Here is a 23,011-nt window from a genome sequence, read left to right on the forward strand (position 1 = left end):
TGAAGAGTTGCCAGTTCAATGACTCCTCATCAGGGCACATGCCTGGGTTATGGTTTTTGTCCTGGTTGGGGCACGTGCAAGAGGCAACGGATTGATGTTTCTCTCTCGCACCAATATTTCTCTCACTCTCTCCTTCCCTTCCCGCTCTCTAAAAATAAATAAATAAATCTTTTAAAAAATCTATACTCGTCAGATGTAAAAATCATCAAGGCCTTGAAACAGAACTAACCTACTTTAAGAAACATTTTTGTGTGTTCATGAAGTCCTAGAACTGGCTTAACATTTCTCAGCCTTTTCCTAGTCATCCTCTCCTCTATATACTCTGCCTGCAAATTAGAACTGATCCTACGCCAGGAAGACTGGATCCAAACTTTCTCTGGTTTTCTGAGGTTACTCAGTGACCAGCTGGACTCAACAGAAGAGGAGGAAAGAGCAAAGATGAATTAGCAGAAATTACTTCTTTCCCATTTTCATCTTCTTTCCAGCCTGGCATCTCTAAACTTTCTGCAATTTGCAGGGAGATGTGGTGAGAAGAAAAAGAATTTCAATTTCATAGGGTTTTTGTAAGACTTTTGGCTTGAGAGAAGGAATGGGAAGAGAAAACATATTTTCATAAATAAAAAATTTACCTTTCTAAATACTAACGTTAGACATGCTCATGTGTAAAGAAGAATTAAATTTATATGTCATTTCCATCATTCAAGAGATTACCATTGTTAACATTTTGGTATGTTCTATTTTTTTTACACCAATTTAAACAATATTGAATATACTATATTGTATCATGTTTTAAAAATTTTGTGTTCGTCCCCTTGCTAACTAATTGATATCCTAGCCAGGATGTTCCAACAATTCTTCCAATATGGATTTTGCAAGAAGCTATTTATAGTCTTTCAAAGAAGACAGGAATCTTTAATACCCACAGAGCTCCATCAGAATAGTAATTCAGATATTCCACCGATTAGATTGTGTTCACATTTTCTCACCAGAAACATCCTAACAAGATGCTGTAAAAATAATGTGACATAGCATGGGTAGCCAAAAGCAGGGATTGTTCTGTATCTAACATATTTATAATAAAGGAGTGCTACCTACTTTTATCACTAGCCTTCAGAGAATTCTGACAGATTTTTATTTGTTTGGAATTTTAAAAAATTCTTATTCTTCTAGCTATGAAGAAAAAAAAAAATCAATGTTCAATGTAAATTAGTGAATGGATTTGCTAAAACAGACTCCAAGGGCGATTGCACCAAAGGTGCTATACAAACTAAATTCTGGAGATGACTTCTGCTGGGAATCAGAGGCCAGCTAGTGTAATAAATAACAAGCTTAATCCCACCCTCCAGGCATAGATGATTCCATGGCTGGGTTTCAAGGGCCCTGAATCACAAGAGCAGAAGGCAGCAACAGCCTTGAGGTGGTCCTGCTCTGCAGCCACCTGATATTCACCAGGTGGAATCGGCATGTTCAAAAGGATGGGGGTGGCAGTTACAACCACTCCAGCTTCAGGACTGCCACCTCAGTGTGTAACCAAGCTGCCAACACCAGGAATGAAACCTCCTCCCCCATCCCTTAGTACTACCTAAAGGGAACATTAAAGAAATTTAAAAGGAAATTATGGTGACTGAACATTGATTTCTATTTTAACTTAGAATAAATTGATTATAGCCAGTAATTAACACACCTGGAATCTCTCAATGCAAGGTGGTCAGTTTCATGCAAAGGGAAGAAATGGAACATAAGTATATAGGAGCATCCTAGCTGATCACAGTTATAACTCAACTTTCAGACCCTGCCTTTTAGCATTGTAAACTAACCAAGAGACAGTGTGGAAGCAAGAGAGGGATCGAGTTCACACGAATGCAAAACAAGGCCTTCTGGAAACAGTTTAGGAAACCAGATGGCATGAGTGCACAGTGAGTAAGCCTGTGTTGGAAATGGGCGTTCTGGCATCTGAAGTCTATTTTGATCATCTTTAACTGAATCCTTACTTATAAAGCTTACTTTATAGTTTAAACAATTAAAATGATTAATAAGGATGCAAATAATACAATAATGACTAATATTTCTTGAGTGTTTATTATTAGCTTAACACTGTTCTCTCTATATTATGTAAAACATCTTAATTAACTCCCAGTTCTGTGAGGTAGATGCTATTATTTTAAAGGAAGGGGGCTGGCGACAAGCGGGGGCAGCCACTGGGGACAAGCTGAATGCAATTCTCCTCAGAGATACCCACCAAGATGCAATCTGGAGATCAGGCTTTCTTGGCTTAGTTATTAGATCAGACTACTTACATTTGGCAGTTCGTAGAAGAAGTGTCCCACCTTCACCATCAGGAGCAGCATCACGCCTGCTCCTACCAGAGATGCAAACTGTGGAGACAGAGTGGGTTGGAGAAAGACCATCAGGAGCATATCGGTCCCTGCCTGCAACTGAGGCCTTCGGCTTGGTAAGAAGCATGTCAGTTTTTCTTAAAAGGAGTTGAGTATAATCATCAGCATAAGTGCATTTTTGTTGAACTGATATTGTCAGGTCTTGCCTAAGTGCTAAACTAACATGCTAAATACATAGTCTTTGAGTGAACACATAACTGCTTTCTGAAAAGTTGCAAATTGTCTTGGATATTTGAATCTTTATTGCCATAGCTTTTTGCTATGAATCTGAAGTCTCCTAAAACCCTGAGTGCATTCCTTCCTAACTTGAACCCCTCCTTGAACAGTTTAGAAAAGCCCCAGTAGAGTCATCACTGTCAGCCCTGAAGTCCCAACCATTTTACTTTTCTTATCAATAAATATCCCACCGCTCACTCTTGAGCACGGGGACAAGGCAAGGAAGCCAGTTCTTGGAAAGCAGAGAAGAAGGAAAGGAACCCACTCAGGGAGAACAGGGAAGCACTGTGATCCGAACTGAATAAGCAGGAAGGTGGACGGGGGGACAATCCAACTGGACATAGGCCTGGGGCTCTTCACATCCCTTCTGCTGTGGGCCTGCCAACACCTCAGGCCCAGGCCATGGCTGGAAGGGCTGCAACAAGGGAAGACAAGTGGGTTCTAGACCAGGAAAAATTAAAGAGAAATTCAGACACACAAATATACACAGCTTGTATTTATGCCAGACAAAGAAAATAAAGCTGCCCTTGGTGGCAGGTCATGTCTGAGGGGTTCAGAGCCAGACCCCTAGCTTCTCTTTAGTCCTAAGGAAAGTTGAAGAAGTAGAGGTGTTCTCATGAAGAGTGAATCAAAAGTCCCCAGAGAGAAGGGGTGGAGGGACCACCCACTGATGAAGAAGGCTGAACTAGTCTAAGAAGCTTTTGCGGGTCCAAATCAGAGTGGAGGTTGGGCGACTTCCATATGCAGGGCCAGGGGCCAGCAGCATTCTCTGCCTGAACTAGTGATTTGCACTGAGCAAATCAGGGCCTCAGAAACATGCCTCCCAAGAAGGGTCACTGCAGAGAGCTGCCATTGGTAGGAGGGTGTGCTGCACCAGAGAACAATGCAGCAACAGAGAACAGGACGAGAGCCATGGGCTGCCGTGGAGGCAGGCACTTGGTCCGGCAGGCACAGGCCACTCCCAGGCTGACCTGAAGCTCTTCTCCCTTCCCACCATCTATATGTATCTAACCCTCCTTCCATAACCCCTGGAAGTCCCCCTTTCTCCATCACTCTCTTACTTGCAATATTTATGGCACTTTTTATTTGTTGTACTTACTCTGCACTTAATTTTACTTGCACTGTGATTTAGTTTTTTCCAACTGTGTGCACCTTTATGTTATACTTATGTACTGAATCAACAGTGTGTTGTCAAAAGTTACTGGGAACTAAAGTCTGGAATTGCCATTTCCATGTCTTCCTATCATAAAACCCTCTCATTTTGACTTCAATTTTTTTTTTTTTGCTCTTGCATAAAACACCCTTCTTTTTTAACATAGTTCACCTTCTTTCTGTTCATGAGTAAGGGAAGAGGGCTACTCCATAAAGCCAGTGAATCTGGCTCCATAACAACAAAGTTCAATCCACATAGACTGATATAAAGTGGTCTTACTCTAGACTCACACACACTCTTGCCCCTGCTTAATCTTCTGACTTTTATTAGCTTTCACCTTATATTTCACCAAAATTTAGCCATGGACTATGACACTTTACCTTTCCCCATTACAATTTAGTGTCCATTCTTCTGACACTTCAGTTTCTGAGCATGGCTATACCTGCTTACCATGCTTTGGCAGCCTAAGCTTGTCTTTGACCTTTGTTGCTGTTTCTCTGCCTTCTGAACCATGACCCATTCCCTGGTTTCAATTCTGACAGTTCTTTGACATTTCATCAGGCTACATAGCTGAGATGGCACACTTCTCATGTTGTAAAGTTATAACTTTTATCTAGTAAGTTAAAAATTCATGAACATTGCCCTCATGCCTGCAGTTAGACAAGGAGGTTTGCCTTCAGAGCCACCTTACCATCATTCTCCCTTTCCCCCGCCCCATCCTCCGGTGCACATTGTTTCAGTGACTAACTCAGAACACCTGAAGAGAGACTGACCTAGATAACTTTCTCTTACCCAAGGCAGAGTGGTCATTAATTCTACTAGGGAGTCTCATCTAGACAAAGACCTTACTTTCTATCATAAGAGCCCCATGCCAGGCCCTTGGAGGCAGCCAGGAAAGTTTCTAGTTTGGCTGCCAGGATACAAAGTTGTATTATTGCTTTCCCAGACTAGGACTGAAAATATATCTCTCATAGAAAAAAATGTTAATAGGTGATGGTTGGTTTACCTGAAATATTACCTTTTAGAGATGTTATATGGAAAATAGGTGTTTTGGGGTTTGTTTGTTTGTTTGTTGTGTAGGCTAATATAGAGAAACTTCTCACATAGAATAATACCACTATAGAAAATGACTTTCAAGTTCCACAATGACAAATAACTTTTAAGACACAAACCTATGCAAAAATTAAGGCAAGCATGAAATCCAAATTCTTCCAAGAGATCTTCCCCAACAAGTATAACGTTGAAAAGTAATAAAATGGCGAACATTATACAAAGTGAAATAAGCCAGTCAGAGAAAGACAATTACCATATGATTTCACTCATATGAGGAATCTAATGAACAAACTGAACCGACAAACAAGAGATAGAGAACAGACTGACAGCTGTCAGAGGGGAGGGGCATTGTGGGGCTGGGTGAAAAAGGTGATTAAAGAAAGAAAACAAAAAACAAAAAACCTCAGAGACACAGACAACCACATGGTGATTACCAGAGGAGAAGGGGGGTGGGAGAAGTAGAAGAGAGTAAATGGGGGATAAATGGTGATGGAAGGAGACTGGACTTGGGGTGGTGAACACACAGTACAATATACAGATGATGTGTTATAGAATTGTACAGCTGAACCTATATAATTTTATTAACTAATGTCACTCCAATAAATGCAATTTAAAAATTAAATAACATCATGATTAAACAAATGCAGTTCCTTTCTATGAATATATATATATATATATATATATATATATATATGAATAGACATAAATATCTTTATAGGTTAGAGATCAAGTTCTGTTGCAACATACCTGTTGTCTTCCTCCAGATTTATCCTGGATAATAGTGCTGACAACAGCACCAGTAAACACACAAGATCTGAAAAATGAGCTGACGACATTGCAAAGGCCAATGACTATTAAATCCTATAAAGAAATGGCAAACAATTTAGGCCCATTATTTGTTGAAGAATGCTGATTTAAGTTTGAACAGAAGATACCCTATCTATTTCTTGTGTATGAGGATAGGTTGTTTATATCACTTCAAATAACACTGAAATATTCTTAGAAAGAACAAAAGGATGGCAAATCTGATTTCTAGATTAGGGTGAAACTTCATTTTAGCTAGTGATTTTCAAAGTGAGAAAAGGAGACTTTTGCATTTTATTCTCCCTCTGATGATCACTAGGACTTAGAATGACAGAGAGAACATAGTACTTTTTTTTTTCTCTCCCTTCTAAACTATCTTGAAAGTCAAACTGGGACACCGCGTGCTTTCATATTTCCTTTTTGAGTCCTAGGGAAAGGGATGAACTCAGAAGGAAATGTTCCAAAAACAAAAAAGACAACAATTTCTGGGAGATCGACTTAATTATATATATCAGTAGCCCGGTCTTATTGTTCCATATCATTTCTTATGGCACCTCAGAATGTGGCTGACTTCTAAGGACTTGGTGGAAAGGAAGATAAATTTAAGAGGAGAGGAGCTCTACTAGCTCAACAACATGCTGCCATACGTTACCTTCTCACATCCCTACACCCTATCTGCTCTAGAGGAATAACATGTCAGGTTCAGAATTAAGTGTCCCACACTTCTCAAAATTCCTTTGGTAATTAGAGTTTAAATGATGGTCCAAGTGATTCTCTGGTTACTGAAGAGTCCAGTCTTCACATTAGCTTGAGTCTCAGATTAGAGAACAAAGACTTAAGTGTCAGAGGAAGTAATAGAAAGGCCCGTCCTCTCACCTGGTTGGAATTGACATTATAGTTATGGAAACTGGCAATCTTCTTGCCCAGAAATATGAGCAGTGAGGAGCTCACTAAAGCTAAGAAGAAGGCTTCTAAAATAATTTCCCGAAGAATGTTGAAGTCTGGCGTTACAGGAAACAGGAAGCTGGAATAAAAGCGTGGAATTATTCCTGGAGAGCAGGAATTATTTATTGGCACCTCCCCAACTCCATCCATGTTATACAGGGTGGACCTGATGCTTAAAAATCAAAACTGAAAACAAACAACCAACCATCCAAAAACAGAGAGAAGAACAATTGAGGCAGCAGCCTGCCAAAGCTGCCCACAAACTGAGCCAAACGACAAAAGCCATTAAGAGAACATGCTCTGCTGTCTTCTAGTTCAAGGTTTCTGCCATATAGCAATGGGAACAAATAGAACAGACAAAACCACAAAGATTGATGAGAAATGGTTTACTTACAGTATTTGAGACTATACCACTGGGCAAACAATAGGCAGATATCACACCTAAGATGGTTTAGAGCTAAAAAGCTTACTGTGTTCCCTTCTATTCACACTCAAATCATTCAAGGTGTGATTTTAGTCATTTTCCTTTATACAAATTACTTCCAATTCTATCCACACCTTCCCTCCTGTGTTTTTTTTCTTCAAGTTTTTGTTATTGTAGTAAAAAATGCGTAACATGAAATTTACCACCTTATGCATTTTTAAGTGTACAGTTCAGTAATATTAAGTACACTCATAATGTGCAACCATCATCATCATCTTGTAAAACTGTACCTCTGTATTCATTACTCAATAACTATTTCCCCCAGCCTTGGCAACCACCATTCTACTTTCTATCTTGATGATTTTGACTACTCTAATAGGTACCTCATATAAGTGAGTTATACTGTATTTGTCTTTTTGTGACTGACTTATTTCACCTGGTATAATGTCCTCAAGGTTCATCCATGTTGTAGTATACATCAGAATTTCCTTCCTTTTTGAGGCTGAATAATCTTTTATTGTATGAATGTATGGACGGTATTTTGCTTATCCATTCATCCACTGATGGACACTTACAGTTTCTTCCACATTTTCACTATCATGAACTTGGGTTCACAAATAACTTGAGACTCTGCTTTCAGTTTTGCAGGGCATATGTTCAGAAGTAGAATTACTGCCTCATATGGAAATTCTATTTTTAATTTTTTTAGGAACTGCCATACTGCTTTCCACATTTTACATTTTTATTAACTGCACAAGGATTTCATGTTTTCACATCTTTACCAACTCTTGTTATTTTGTCCTTTTTTAAGTAGCTATCCTAATGGGTGTGAGGTGTTATATCATTGTAGTTTTGATTTGCATTTCCCTAATGATTAGTGATGCTGAATGTCTTAACTTGTGCTTATTGCCCAATTATATATCTTCTTTGGAAAAATGACTACTCAAGTCCTTTCCCCATTTTCTGAATGGGCTTTTTTGTTATTGTTGTTGATTATCAGGAGTTCTCTATATATTTTGAATATTAATCCCTTATAAGATATGATTTGCAAATATTTTCTATTCTGTGGTTACCTTTTTACTCTGCATATTGTGTCTTTTGATGCACAAAAGTTTTTAATTTTCATGAAGTCTAATTTGTCTCTTTTCTTTTGTTGCCTATATCTTTGGTGTCATATCCAAGAAATCATTGCCAAATCCAATGTATGAAGCTTTTGCCCTATGTTCTCTTCTAAGAGTTTTATAGTTTTAGGTTTTACATTCAGGTTTTTTTTTATCAGTTTTGAGATAATTTTCATATAGATATTAGGTAAGAGTCCAACTGTATTCTTTTGCATCTGGACTTCCAGTTTTCCCAGCACCACTGTTGAAAAAACAGTCCTCCCCTGCTGAGTGGTCCTGGCACCCTTGTCATTTGACCACGATGTGAGGGTTTATTTCTGAGTTCTCCATTCCATTGGTCTGTATGTCTACCTTTATGCTGGTACCACACTGTTTTTGATTACTGTTGCTTTGTAGTAAGTTTTAAAATTAGGAAATGTGAGTCCTCCAACTTTGTTAACCTTTTTCAGAATTGTTTTGGCTATTTTGGGCTCCTTGAGATTCCGTATGAATTTTAGAATTTTTTTTTTATTTCTGCAAAAATCTTCATTGGGATTTTGATAGGGATTGCATTGAATCTGCTGACTGCCTGAAGATGTATCTCTATTTATTTTTATCTTCTTTAATTTACTTTACCAATGTTTTGTAGCTTTCATTGTGTAAGATTTTCACCTCCTTGGTTAATTCCTATATTTTTATTCTTTTTGATGCTATTGTAAATGGAATTGTTTCCATAATTTCCTTTTCAGATTGTTCACTGTTAGTGTATAGAAAAGCTGTCTTTTTGTGTGTGTTGGCTTTGTGTCCAGCTACTTGCTAAATTTGTTTATTCATTCTAACAATTGTTTGCCTGTGGAATCTTTAGGGTTTTCTATATATAAACTCATATCATCTACAAAGGGAGATAATTTTACTTCTTCCTTTCCAATTTGGATGCCTTTTTTTAATGCCTACTTGCTCTGGCTAGAACTTCTAATACTATGTTGAACGGAAGTGGTGAAAGTGAGCATCTTTGCCTTGTTCCTGACCTCAGAGGATAAACTTTCAGCCTTTCAACACTGAGCGAGATGTTTGTTGTAGATTTTCATATATAGCTTTTTAAAGTATATTTTGTTGATTATGCTATTACAGTTGTCCCAATTTTTCCCCCTTCGCCCCCTCCGCCAGGTACCTCCCTACCCTCAAGAATCCCACCCCCCCTTAGTTCATGTCCATGGGTCATGCATATAAGTTCTTTTGCTTTACCCTTTCCTATATTATTCTTAACAACCCCCTGTCTATTTTGTGCCAACTGATTATGCTTCTTAATCCCTGCACCATTTCCTCATTTCTCCCTCTTCTCCCTCCCAGCTGATAACCCTCCAAATGATCCCCATACCTATGATTCTGTTCCTATTCTGGTTGTTTGTTTAGTTTGCTTTTTATTTTTGTTTTTTAGATTCAATTGTTGATAGTTGTGTTTGTTGTCATTTAAAAAAATATTTATTCATTTTTAGAGAGAGGGGTAGAAAGGGAGAAAGAGAGGGAGAGAAACATCAATGTGTGGTTGCCTCTCACACGCCCCCCAACCAGGGATCTGACTCACAACCCAGGCATGTGCCCTGATGGGAATTGAACCAGAGACCCTTTGGTTCACTGGCTGGGGCTCAAACCATGGAGCCACACCAGCCAGGGCTCATTGTGGTTTTAATTTCTGTCTCTCTGATGGTTAGTGTTGCTAAGCGGTTTTTCTTATGTCTATTGGCCATCTATATGTCCTCTTTGGAGAAATGTTTATTCAGACCCTTTGCCCATTTTTAATTGTATTGTTTGTCTTCTGGGTGTTGAGTGTATTTTGAAAATTAACCTATTATCAGATGTTTCATTGTCAAATATGTTCTCCCATACAGTAGGTTCCCTTTTTATTTTGTTGATTGTCACCCAGGCAGGACAACCAGCTTCACAGCTTTGTAGTACTGTCGGGGGTGGGGGCAGTCAGAGAGGAGACAGTGCCACTGCCTGGCTTCTGGAGGCTTGTTTGGTACCAGCCCTGCTTTCAGTCACTTTCCCCACTACCCCTATGTGATTGGCACCCATTCAACTATTGCTTTGGTGTTGAATCCCAGAGTGGGTGTGTTTGCATACATTTTAAGACCATGCAGGCCCTTTAGATGGACTCTCTGAGTAACTGGCAGTTTCTTCCATCACTCCAACCCCTCTGGATTTTCCAGGAAAAAGTTATGAGGCATTCTTTTCCCAGTGCTGGAACTCTGGGCCATGCAGTCTAGTCTGGGGCTGGGATCGCTTGCTCCCAAGGTATCCCTCCTGATTTTTATCCACCACGTGAATATGAGACCACCTGTTCTGCTGCTGCTGCCACCTCTCCATACCATGCCTGGGCTCCTTGTCTCCATCCCTCCTAACGGTCTGGATAACTATGGCTTCTTTAAATCCTTGGTTGTCGGACTTCCATACAGTTCGATTTTCTGGCAGTTCTGGATGTTTTTTGTTTTGAGGTTAGTTGTGATTCTTGTGGTTGCACAAGGAGGTGAAGTGTGTCTACTTATGCCTCCATCTTGAATGAAAGTCTTCGGACCACAATTAGCTTTTTAAATTTAAAGTCTATTTTGTCAGATTTTAGTATATCCACTCCTGCTCTCTTTAGGTTACTACTTACATAGAATATATTTTCCCTTCCTTTCACTTTCTATTAATTTGTCTTTGGATCTAAAATGTGTCTCTTGCAGAAAGCATATTGTTGAATCATGTGTTTTTATCTATTCTGCCAATCTCTGTCTCTTGGTTGGAGAGTTTAACCCATTTACATTTAAAGTAATTACTGATAAAGAGGAACTTACTCTTGTAATTTTGCCATTTGTTTTTTACATGCCTTATAGCTTTATTTGTCCTTATTTCCTGCATTACTGTCTTCTTTTGTGTTTAGTTGATTTTTTTGTTTCTTAAAATGTGTTTCTTTCTGTTCTCTGTATTGAGATACAATTGACAAATAAAATTGTAAGTGTACAGTGTGGTAATTTGATATTTAGTTGATTTTTTGTAGTGAAGTGTTTAAATTTCTTTATAATTTCCTTTTGCGTATATTCTATAGCTATTTTCTTTGTGGTTGCCATGGGGATTACATTTAACATTCTAAAGTTATAACACTCTAATTTGAATTTATACCAGCTTAACTTCAATAACATATAAAAGTTTTGTTCCTTTACAGCTTTATCCCCACTCTTTTGATTAGTGATGTCACAAAATTCCACCTCATATGTTGTATACTCCAAAACATAAATCATTCTTTTAAAAGCATTAGTCTCTTAAATATATGTAGAAATCAAAATATGGGGTTAAAAAGGCATTGTAACAATAATAGTAACTTATAATTGCCCAATATTTACTTTTTTTTTGAAAAATAATTTTTTTATACAGCTTCAAGTTATTGTTTAGTGTCCTTTCATTTCCCCTTGCAGAACTCCCTTGAGCATTTGTTGCAAGGCAGGTCTAGTGGTAATGAACTCCCTCAGTTTTTGTTTATCTGGGAATGTCTTAATTTCCCCTTCACTTTTAAAGAAGTTTTGCTTGATATAGAAATCTTTATTGATCCTTTTTTTCTTTTAGTATTTTAAATATGTTGACCCATTACACTGTGGCCTCTAAATTTTCTGACAAGAAATCTGTTCATTATTTTGTTGTGGAGCCCTTTGTGTGATGAGTCACTTCTCTCCTGCTGCTTTTAAGATTCTCTTTGTCTTTGGAAAGTTTGATTATAATGTGTCTAGGTGTGGGTCTCTTTAAGTTCATCTTACTGGGAATTTGTTGAGCTTCTTAGATGTTTATATTCATATCTTTCATCAAAGTTGGGGTATTTTCAGCCATTATTTCTTCAAATATTCTCTTCACCCATTTCTCTTTCTCCTCTGCTTCTGAGACTCCATGATGACTATGTTGGTCTTCTTGATGGTGTCCCAGAGGTCCCTTAAGCTCTGTTCACTTGTCTCTGATTTTTTTTTCTGTTCCTCAGACTCATTAATTTCCATGGTCCTGTTTTCCAGTTCACTGATTCTTTTGATTGCTCAAACCTGCCTATGGATACCTCTACAGCCATGTATTGCTTAACGAGGGGGATACATTCTGAGAAATGTTTCATTAGGTGATTTCATCACTGTGCAAACACCATGGAGTGCACTTACACAAACCTAGATGGTACAGCCTCCTATACACCTAGGCTATGCAGTACCATTGCTTCTAGGCTACAAACCTGTATAACATGTTACTGTACTGAATACTGTAGGCAATTATAACACAGTAGTTAAGTACTTGTGCATCTAAATATATCTAAACATAGAAAAGGTACAGTAAGACAATGATATAAAAATAAAATATGGTATATTTGTATAGGGCATTTACCATGAATGAAGCTTGCAGGACTGGAAGTTGCTCAGGGTGAGTCAGTGAGTGAGTAGGAAGTGAATACAAAAACCTAGGACATTACTGTACACTACTCTATACTTTATAAACACTGTACACTTAGGCTACACTAAATTTCTTTAAAATTTTTTCTTTCTTCAAGAATAAATTAACCTTAATTTACTATAACCTTTTACTTCATAAACTTATTTTTTGTTACTTTTTGACTCTTTTGTAATAACACTTATCTTAAAATACAAACACATCATACAACTGTACAAAACATTTTATTTCCTTATGTCCTTGTTCTATAACTTTTTATTTTTTTATTTTAATTTTTTCCTTTTTAAACCTTTTGCTTATAAACTAAGACACAAACACACACATTAGCCTAGGCTTACACAGGGTCAAGATCATTAATATTACTCTCTACCACATCTTGTCCTACTGGAAGGTCTTCAGGGGCAATAACATGCATGGAGCTGTCCTCTCCTATGATAATAATGCCTTCTTCTGGAATACTTACTGAAGGACCTTCCTGAGGCTCTTCTTGAGGAGACGTCACTCTTTTTAGAAATTATGTCTATGGTGGTCTGTTTGGTTTGTTTCTTTTTTGTCATAATTTGATTATAAGCAGATAATGCACCATGAACATTTCTATTAATAAAAACCTTTCAGTGTTGGGTCTAGGTTTTCAAAGAGCTTGTTGAGATCTGCAAAGCTTCTGTTAAACCTTCACTGTTAATTTTGTTGAGGGTTCTTCTGTTCCTGCAGTTTCCTTTTCTCTTGCTGGTTCTTCAGCTACAGGATCCTGTTCCAGTTCCAACAATTCCTCATTAGTCAGCTCCTCAGGAACTGCCTCTGCAAGCTCCTCAGTGTCATCCTGACACACACCCAGGTTAAAGTTGTTTGCCTGCTCAACCACAGCCTTGTTGATTTGTGCAACCTCCTTATCCTTGGCAAATACTTTGAAGTCATGGAAAAAACTTGAATGTCTTCTTCCAGATGCCATGCATACACTCCTTGGTGACATCACCCCATGTCCAAGCAAGGCTCTGGATGCAGTCATGTATGTTGTATTACTTCCAGAATTGCATCAGTGTCTTTGTTTGTTGCAGCAGTAGCCAGAGCAAAGGTCTTCATTGGATCAAAGAGGTAATGTTTAGAGGGAGAAACACCACTTTGATATTGGAATGAAGATCACCAATAAAAGGAGCATATTTGGGAATATTATCAACAATAAGCAGAATCTTGAGAGGTATGTTATTCTCTAAACAGTACTTCTCCATTGTGCTGTTAGAGTAATTCAGGAGAGCATCTTAGAAGAGGATCTGGGTCACCCAGTATGTATTGCTCCTGTGTACACTGGCAATGTGTGCTTATTGATATACTTGGAGGTGCTGGGGTCTTCACTGTGCCAGGTCACAAAGGATTTCCATTTTTAGCCTGCAACATTGCCCCCAAGCAGGACTGTTATCCTGTTCTTAAAAGCCTTGAGACCTGAAATTGCTTGGCCTTCTTATGGATGGAAGTTCCTTCAGGCATCCATTTCCAGAATAGTGAGGTTTTTCATCCATATTGAATATTCATTCTGGCAATAATTTCCCTCCACAATCAGCTTATTGAGAGTTTCCTTCACATCAGCACTCAGAGACTTGCCACTCTCTTTCACATTATGTAATGAATCTTCAATCATTTAAGACACCCAGAGCTAGCAGCAAATGCAACACTGTAGTTGGGTCCAGTCTTTTCTCTCAACATCACAAACTTTTTGCTGTGGCCCTGATTGTCATGGTGCTGAGAGACATAATTCTATGTCTGGTCTCTGATCCAGAACATTAGAAGTTTCTTCATGACCTATATAGCCCTTTTTGAGTTTTTGTTAGTCTTGTTGCCTTCAATGAAGTAGATCCTTTAACAGGTGCCAAGATCCTTGCTTTTCAAGATCATAGCTATGGTACAATGGAATGTATGCGACTTGCAAGCAATAACCATTACTGATTTTCCACCTTCATAGTCCTTGATCACTTTTAATTTTGTATCCAGTTTAATCATTTAACGTGGCCTCTTACTGACAACCTTAACAGTAGGTTTTGTATGCTTAGTGGCCACAACGAATGGAAACAACACAAGATTAAATCAAGCACAAAAGAAAAATGATGCAATCAGAGGCGTGGCAAACATGAAATGTATGAGGCTGCTGCTGGCGTAACACAGACCACTGTTTAACAGCAAACTTTTTTAATAAGTAGAAAGACTACACTCTAAAATAACAATAACAGTATAGTATAGAATATATATAAACCAGTACCAGTCATTTATCATCAGTATTAAGTTTTATGTACTTGTTCACCATTAAATGTGCTATGCTTTATATGAGTGGCAGTGCAGTAAGTTTGTTTATACCAGTATCACCACAAACACATGAGTAATGCATTGCTCTACAATGTTAGGATGGCTATGATGTCACCACATAATAGGAATTTTCCAGCTCCATTATAGTCTTATGGGATCACTGTCATGTATGCAGTTTGTTGTTGAAATGTCATTATGTGGCACACGATTGTAGTGAGTTTTTATTCAGTTATTATACTTCATAGCCCCAGACTTCCTTTTCTTTTAGTTTTTCTCTTTTTTGATATTTCCATTTTGTTTATACATCATATTCTTGACTTTCTCCACATCTTCCTTTAGTTCTTTAAGACAATTGTTTAAGTCTTTGTCCAATAGACTGCCCATTGAGTCATTTTCAGGATAGTTTTTTTAATCCTCACCTAATGATATGTTTATTGACTTTGAGAGAGAGAGAGAGAGAGACACCTAAATGGGAGAAACATAAATGGGAGAGAGAAACATTGAAAGGTTGCCTCCCGTATGCACCCTTTCCAGAGATCTAACCTGCGACCTAAGTATGTGCCCTGATCTGGGATCGAACTGCAACCTTTTGGTGTACAGGATGATGCTTCACCCAACTGAGCCACCTGGCCAGCTTTTGATGATTTACTTTTTTCCTTTGAATAGGTCATACTTCCTCTTTGTATGCCTTCTAATTTTTGTTGAACACTGGATATTTGAATCTAATAATATGGTAGCTCTGGAAATCAGATTCTCCCCCTTCCCAAGGTTTGCTGTTTGTGTTATTGTTTTTTTGTTGTTGTTGTTGTAGGCTGTTGCTATACCAAGGATTAGCTGAGGTAAAATTTAAGGTCTTGTCTGGTCTTTTTTGAGCCATTCTCTAATTTTCCCTGTATAGGCAGTTGTTTTTCTAATGTCCTTATCATCCGTGTCTGAATTCCAAAGGGGGGGGGGGAAAGAGAAAAATGAAAAGGATAGAAGGGGTCTCTGGTCCTTCATATCCTATGGAAGTCACTTCAGCCAGAGGGAGAGGGCTTTGCAACAATAGGGGTGAGGTGGAAAAAGAATGGCTGCCCACCTCTTGTCTGCACCTCTGTGATGGGAAACAGCAATCAGTGGTCAGAGCACAGATATTCTAATTTGGAGTAGGGCATCCTTTTGGCCCACCCAGGCTCCTGCAAGCTGTGTGCAAGCTGCTCCAGGAACATGTGCATGCTGCCTGCCATGAAGGTGGGGTGAGGTATGACGGCCACTACTCTGTTAAGAGCTTAAATTGACTGAAATTAAACACAGTTTCCCATTCAAGTCTTCCTCTTGATATTATAAGCCTTCAATAGGCTCCAAAGTTCCAAAGTAGTTACATTAGGCAGATTGTGCCAGTGCAATTGTTGCTTCAGTGGAGGGACAGATTCCTAGTGCCTCCTACTCCACCATCTCCCAGCATCTTCTCTAACCTCCTTTTGTTTTGAAGTCGCCAGAATTTTTAGACTTGTTCATTTTGCTTTGGTCATCTGATTCTACTAAGTCAATACATTCTATTTCTACTAAGATCATATCATACAAAACATTGCCAAACACATATAACCATGATCAGAACTTATTCCCAGGTACATCTACTACCATATTGTTAACTAGGAAACTCTCCTTGAGACAATAAACTTTCATCTTTGTCAGTGTTACTATAAAAGATTTCTGATCAGAGAATTAATGACCATCCTAATTCTTATAAGAAACAATGCTCGTTTATTTGTGTATGGTTTGGTAATTATACTCTGTTGCCAAGAGTATCTGTTAAGTCAGCTTCTGTGTGATAAATTTTAGGCTGTGATTTCTTAGGGGTTCAGAAGCTATGTTTTTGGTTCCCTTTATATGCATGCAACATAGTACCACGCACAAATGTTTGATCTTTTATTTTAAAAGTGAAAAATTTCCAAACATAGGCAAAAGAAAGAATAGTATAATGAACCCTAGTGTACCCATCACTCAGTTTCAACACTTAACAATTTATAACCTCTCTTATTTTATATGTAACCCTACCCAATGCCTATTCCAATATTATTTTGAAGCAAATTCCAGGTGTTATATAACTGTAAATATTTCAGTGTACCTCTCTAAAAGATATACACAAATTTTTTTACTGATTTCTTAATGTTATAAAACATATAATTAATGTTCAAATTTCCCCAATGTCTCATATACATATATTTTACAATGTGTTTAAGTTAGAATACAAATAAAGTCCATACATTACAATTGGTTGCTAAGACTCAAATCCCTTTTAAGCTTTAGATTCCCTCTATACATCTTTGTTTTTTTTCCCTGCTATTTTGTTTGTTTGTTTTTTGTTAAGAAAGCCTGTTCATTGGCCCTATAGATCCCACAGTCTATATTTTGCTGATTGAATTCTTGTCATTTAACATAGTCTCCTTGTATTTTCTGTAAATTGGTAGTTAGCCCTTCAGGTTTGGTCAAATATAGGACAAGGTGAGGGCAAAAATACTTCACAGGTGGTATGTATACTTCTGTCAGACGGCACACAGTGTCTAATTTTCTCTTTTTAAAAAAATTTTATTTATTTATTTTTAGAGACAAGAAAAGTGAGGGAGAAAGATAAGGAGAGAGACATGGCTATGTGAGAGAAACATTAATCATTGATTGGTTGCATCTTGAACACACCCCAACAAGGGACTGGCCCACAACCTAGGCATGTACCCCAACCAGGAATCAAACAGGCAACCTTTTACTTTGTGGGATGATGCTCAACCAACTGAGCCAAATATGATTTCATATTTGTATATATTGTGAAATGATCAAAATAAATCTAGTTAACATCTGTCACCACACATAGTTACAAATTTTTTTCCTTAGGATGAGAACTTTTAAGATATACTCTCTGCAACTTTTAAATACACAATACAGTAGTATTAACTATAGTCACCATGCTATATGTTACATCTCTATGACTTATTTATTTTATAACAAGTTTGTACTTTTTGACCCCCTTCACCCATTTCACCACTCACCAGTCCCCACCACTGGCAACTACCAATCTGTTCTCTCTATCTATGAGTTAGTTGTTTTTGTTTTTATTTTTTTAGAGTCCACATATAAGTGAGATCATGTGGTATTATCTTTCTCTCTCTGACTTATTTCACTTAGTATAATGTTCTCGAGGTCCATCCATGTTGCAAATGGAAAGATTTCCTTCATTATTACAGCTGAATAATATTCCATTATGTATATATACATTTTCTTTATCCATTCATCTATCAATAAATACTTAGGTTGTTTCCATATCTTGGCTAGTGTAAATAATCCTGCAGTGAACATGGGGGTGCAGATATCTTTTTGAGTGAGTGGTTTCATTTCCTTTGGATAAATACCAGAAGTGAAATTGTTAGATCACATGGTAATTCTATTTGTAATTTTTTGAGAAACTTCCATTCCACCATCAGTACTCAAGGGTTCCCTTTTTTCCACATCCTCCCCAACAATCATTGTTTCTTATTTGTTTGTTTGTTTTTTGATAATAGCCATTCTAACAAGTATGGGTGATATCTCATTGTGGTTTTGATTCACATTTCCCTGATGATTAAAAATACTGAGGATCTTTTCATTGATCTATTTGCCATCTGTATATCTTCTTTGGAAAAATGTCTTTTCAGATCCTCTGCCCATTTTTAAATGATGTTGTTTGATTTTTTTTGCTACTGATTGTATGAGTTCTTTATATATTTAGGATATTAACTTCTATTTCAGGTATATAATACAAAAATTTTGCTCACATTTGACAGACTGCCCTTTCATTTTTTTGATGTTTCATTTGCTATGCAGAAGGTTTTTAGTTTGATGTAGTCCCACTTATTTAGTTTTGCTTTTGTTTTTTTGTCTTTGCTTTTATGAGTCAAACAAAAAATATCATCTCCAAGATCAATGTCAAGAAGCTTACTGTTGAAGGGGTGGCAAGATGGTGGTAGGGTAAGAAAATTTATCTTGCAGGACTTCCAGTCAAGATGAGGGTGTAGGTAGACCAGCTTCGCCTCCTCACATAACTACAAGAAGAATGACATCTAACCTCAAAGCAAATAACACCTAGAACTGCCAGAAAATTGAACTGTATGGAAGTTCAACAACTAAGGATTTAAAGAAGCCACACTTACCCAGATGGGTCGGAAGGGTGGAAACACAGAGTTGGGGTGGAGAGCTGAGGAGACACAGTGTGGCATGGAGAGGTGGCGGCAGTGGCAGTGGTGGAATGGGTGGTCCCACATTCTTGTGTGGTGGGTAAAAATTAGGAGGGATACTTTTGGAGCAGTTGATCCCAACCCCAGCCCATACTACATAGCCCTGGGTTCTAGCACCAAGAAGATGAAATTTCATAACCATGGTTATAAAAACCAGTAGGAGTTGGGGCAGTGGAAGAAGCTGCCATTTACTCAGGAGAGTCCATTTAAAGGACCCACACAAACTTAGAAGATACATAAGCCCTCCCACTCTGGCATTCACCACTAGGGCAACAGCTGGAAGGGTGCCAGTCATATATGGAAAGTGGGTTAAGTGAATGCAAACAGGGCGAGTGCCAGGCAAACCTCCAGAAACCAGGCAGCAGCACTGTTCCCTCTTCAAGCACTCCCCCTACAAAGAGCCACAAAGCAATAAACTGGGTTGCCCTGCCCTGGCAAATACCTAAGGCTCTACCCCATACAACTTAACAGGTGTGCTAAGACAGGGAGTCAAAACAGCTCTATCTAAAACAGAAACAAACACAGGGAGGCTGCCAACTTGAGGAGACAAAGAAATATGGCCCAAATGAAGGAATAGAACAAAACCCAAGAAAAAGAGCTAAATAAAATGGAAATAGCCAACCTATCAGATTCAGGGTTCAAAGCACGGGTGTTCAGGATGCTCAGAAAACGCACTGACTACAGCAACAACATAAAGGAAGAAATGAAGGTTACACTAAGTGAAATAAGGAAAAATCCACAGGGAACCAATAGTGAAGGGAAGGAAGCCAGGTTTCATATTAATGAGTTGTAACATAAGGAAGAAATAAACATTTAACCAGAACAGAATGAAGAAACAAGAATTCAAAAAATGAAGAGAGTATAAGAAGACTCTGGGACATCTCCAAAAATGCCAACATCCAAATCATAGGGATGCCAGAAGGAGAAGAGGAAGAGCAAAACATTAAACACTTATTTGAAAAAAATAATGAAAGGAAACATCCCTAATTTGGGAAAGACATATAAGTGCAGGAAGCAGAGAGTCCCAAACAAGTTGGATCAAAGAGGACCACACAAAGACACATCATAATCAAAATGCCAAAGTTTAAAGATAAAGAGAGAATCTTAAAAGCAGCAAGAGAAAAGCAAAGACTTAACTGCAAAGGAGTTTCCATAAGACTATTGCTGATTTCTCAAAAGAAACTTTGCAGGCTGCAGGTTCCCAGTGCTAAGACCTAACACCATACCACAGCAGCCATTCTCCTTGAGAAGAGCAAGTCCCTTCCAGGTGGAGAAACAATTACCCTTCCCTGTGGGAAAATGCTGGCCCCAACCTCTGAAAACCTCCTAGCCTCATCCTCTGGAATCCCACTTATCATACCCTTTGAAACCGTGCTTGTTCCAACCAGAATCTTTCTTTTTCTTTTTCTTTCTTAACTTCCCCCAACCTGCATCTTATTCCCTACTGAGGAGAAAGAACATAGGCAGACTCAGGGGTATTAGAGACTGGCTTTAGACACAGCCATTCCATTCACTCTCCTGGGAAACAGACTGGTGCTTCCCCCTCACCACAGAGCCTAAGATCATATTCCTGGTTCCTTACAAACCCAGACTCTGGGCTTTCAAGGCCCAACCTGCTACTTTACTAGGGGCTTTTCCCTGCCAAGTTCAGGGAAATACTTTGGGATAAACTCAGACATGTGAACACACCATCTTCCCTGAAGTCTGAGGGCACGACCCACAGGAGATCCAGCAGTCCCATTCTCCAGATTCCACTAGAAGCCCTCTCAGAAACAGACAGGTCAGCAGCTAGATCAGGACTAACAGCAGGACCATAGGCAGAGGCAGGTGGAGGTGGTACTGCGGTGCTTTCAGTCATTAGTTGACCCACTGCTGGGCCTTGTGCTGATAAAAAGCCAGCAGTGCAGAGCAGTGAGGACCATCCTGGATGCAATCAAGCCTGAAGGAGACAGCCACAGACTGTGGATCACTCGTAGCTTTGAACAGGCTGTCTAAAGTTAGATGGGGACAGCATCTTGTACCAACTTCAAACAACACCAGCACTGCATCCAGAAGCCAGCAAGTAAGCACAAAATTGCTGAGATGAATTCCACTGTTTTTTTCATGATTTTTCTTTCACAGAGCTTTTTAATGCTTTTTCTTTTTCTTCAGTTTTGTTCCGATTTTTTCACTATTTTAAAATTTCACATCTTATATTTTACTGTACCCTTTTCTTATTCCATTTTGCCTTCTTTCTTCCCTTTCTTAATTTCATTTAAAATTTTATTTTTCCCTTTCTTCAACCTCTTGTGGTGATTCCTTGTTCCTATTCCTTATTCTTATTATTTCTCATCCCTCTATCCTCTCAAAATCATTTCTTTCCTTTAGTCATCTCATAGTCTTTTCTTATTCTTTTTCCACATTTATTAATATTTGATCATTTCTCATCGATATTGCTGTGGTTGTTGGGAGGTATTGTTGCTGGTGTGGGTTTTGTGTTTTGTGTTGTTTTGTTTTGTTCTGTCAGCACCTGTACAGCAGCATATAAGATGTGGTGGGGGTTGAGACTCTCAGTCAGCAGATGGAGGGTAGAAAGCACCAATGAACAGGCCAACAACCAAAACCCAAATATAACAGGAGAACCCACACAAACTGTACAAAGGGCATCCTTGAGCTCAGGAGATCAAGGAAACTTAACCACTGAGTCCAACAGGACTCCTACCACAGAAGGCCACCCCACAAAGACAGGGAGTCAAGGCAGATCAATCTAATATCTAGAAACAAACAAAGAGAGTTATCTAAACTGAGGAGACAAAGAAACAACCCCCAATCAAAAGGTAAGAAGGAATCCCCAGAAACAGAGCTAAATGAAATCGAGGCAAGCAATTGATCAAACATAGAGTTCAAAGTAATGGTTATAAGGATGTTCAAGGAAGTTAGTGAGAACTACAAGGAACTTTATGGGAGCTACAGGGGACTTAGTGGGAACTACATCAGCATGAAAGTAGACATTGAAACTATGAAAAAGAACCAGGTGGACATGAAGAATACAATATCCGAAATGAAGGATACGCTAGAAGAATTTAAAAGTAGGCTAGATGAAACAGAGGATCGAATCAGTGAGTTGGAAGACAAGGTAGAAAAAAACAGAGCAACAAATTTTTTTTAAAAAGACTTAAAGAAAAGGAGGATAGTTTAAGGGAGCTTTGGGACAACATGAAACATAACAACATTTACACCATAGGGATTTCAAAAGAAGAAGAAATGGAGCAAAAGAAAGAAAGCCTGTTTGAAAATGTGATGACAGTAAAGTTCCTAACTTGGTGTAGGAAAAAGTCATACAAGTTCAGGAAGCAGAGAGTCCCAATCAAAATGAGTCCCAAGAGGCCCACTATAAGACATATCTCAATTAAAATGGTAAAATGTAAAGACAGAGAGAATCATAAAGTTGTAAAGGAGAACTAGCTAGTAACATACAAAGGAGCTCCAATAAGGCTATCAGCTGACTTCTCAACAGAAACACTACAAGCCAGAAGGGACTGGCATGAAATATTCCAAGTAATGAAAAGCAAGAATCTGAAACCAAGACTACTCTATCCAGCAAGGCTCTCATTTAAAATGGAAAGCAAAATAAAGAGCTTTCCAGATTTATAAAAAGATTAAAAGATTACATCTCCACCAAACCAGCATTGCAAAAGATGCTAAAGGGACTGCTTTATGAAGAAGAAGAAATAGAAAGAGGAGGGAAAACAGGTACAAAGGGGGAAAATAGCAATGAATAAGTACCTATAAATAATAACCTTAAACCATGTGCACGGATTAAGTGCTTCAATCAAAAGACATATATGCTGACTGCAAAAGACCTGCCTCAGAACAAAATATTTACACAGGCTGAAAGTGAGACATGGAAAAAATATTCCATGCAAATGGACAGGAAAAAAAAAAAAAAA

The 23,011-nt window shown here is 38.3% G+C and overlaps 1 protein-coding gene across 1 annotated transcript in view; it reads right to left on the reverse strand.

Annotated features, from left to right (window-relative positions):
* Nucleotides 1–23,011, reverse strand: part of SLC26A8 (solute carrier family 26 member 8) — an 86,758-nt gene that overhangs the window by 13,760 nt on the left and 49,987 nt on the right. Inside the window, exons 8-10 of the mRNA XM_090280421.1 lie at nt 6,499–6,646; nt 5,566–5,679; nt 2,298–2,375 (exon numbers count right to left, since the gene is read on the reverse strand). Coding sequence (XP_090136547.1) covers nt 2,298–2,375; nt 5,566–5,679; nt 6,499–6,646 — 340 coding nt within the window. The remainder of the gene's footprint in view (nt 1–2,297; nt 2,376–5,565; nt 5,680–6,498; nt 6,647–23,011) is intronic.

Source organism: Furipterus horrens, unplaced genomic scaffold, assembly GCF_987537825.1.
Source record: "Furipterus horrens unplaced genomic scaffold, mFurHor1.1.pri manual_scaffold_6, whole genome shotgun sequence".
In the NCBI taxonomy this organism is placed as follows: domain Eukaryota; kingdom Metazoa; phylum Chordata; class Mammalia; order Chiroptera; family Furipteridae; genus Furipterus; species Furipterus horrens.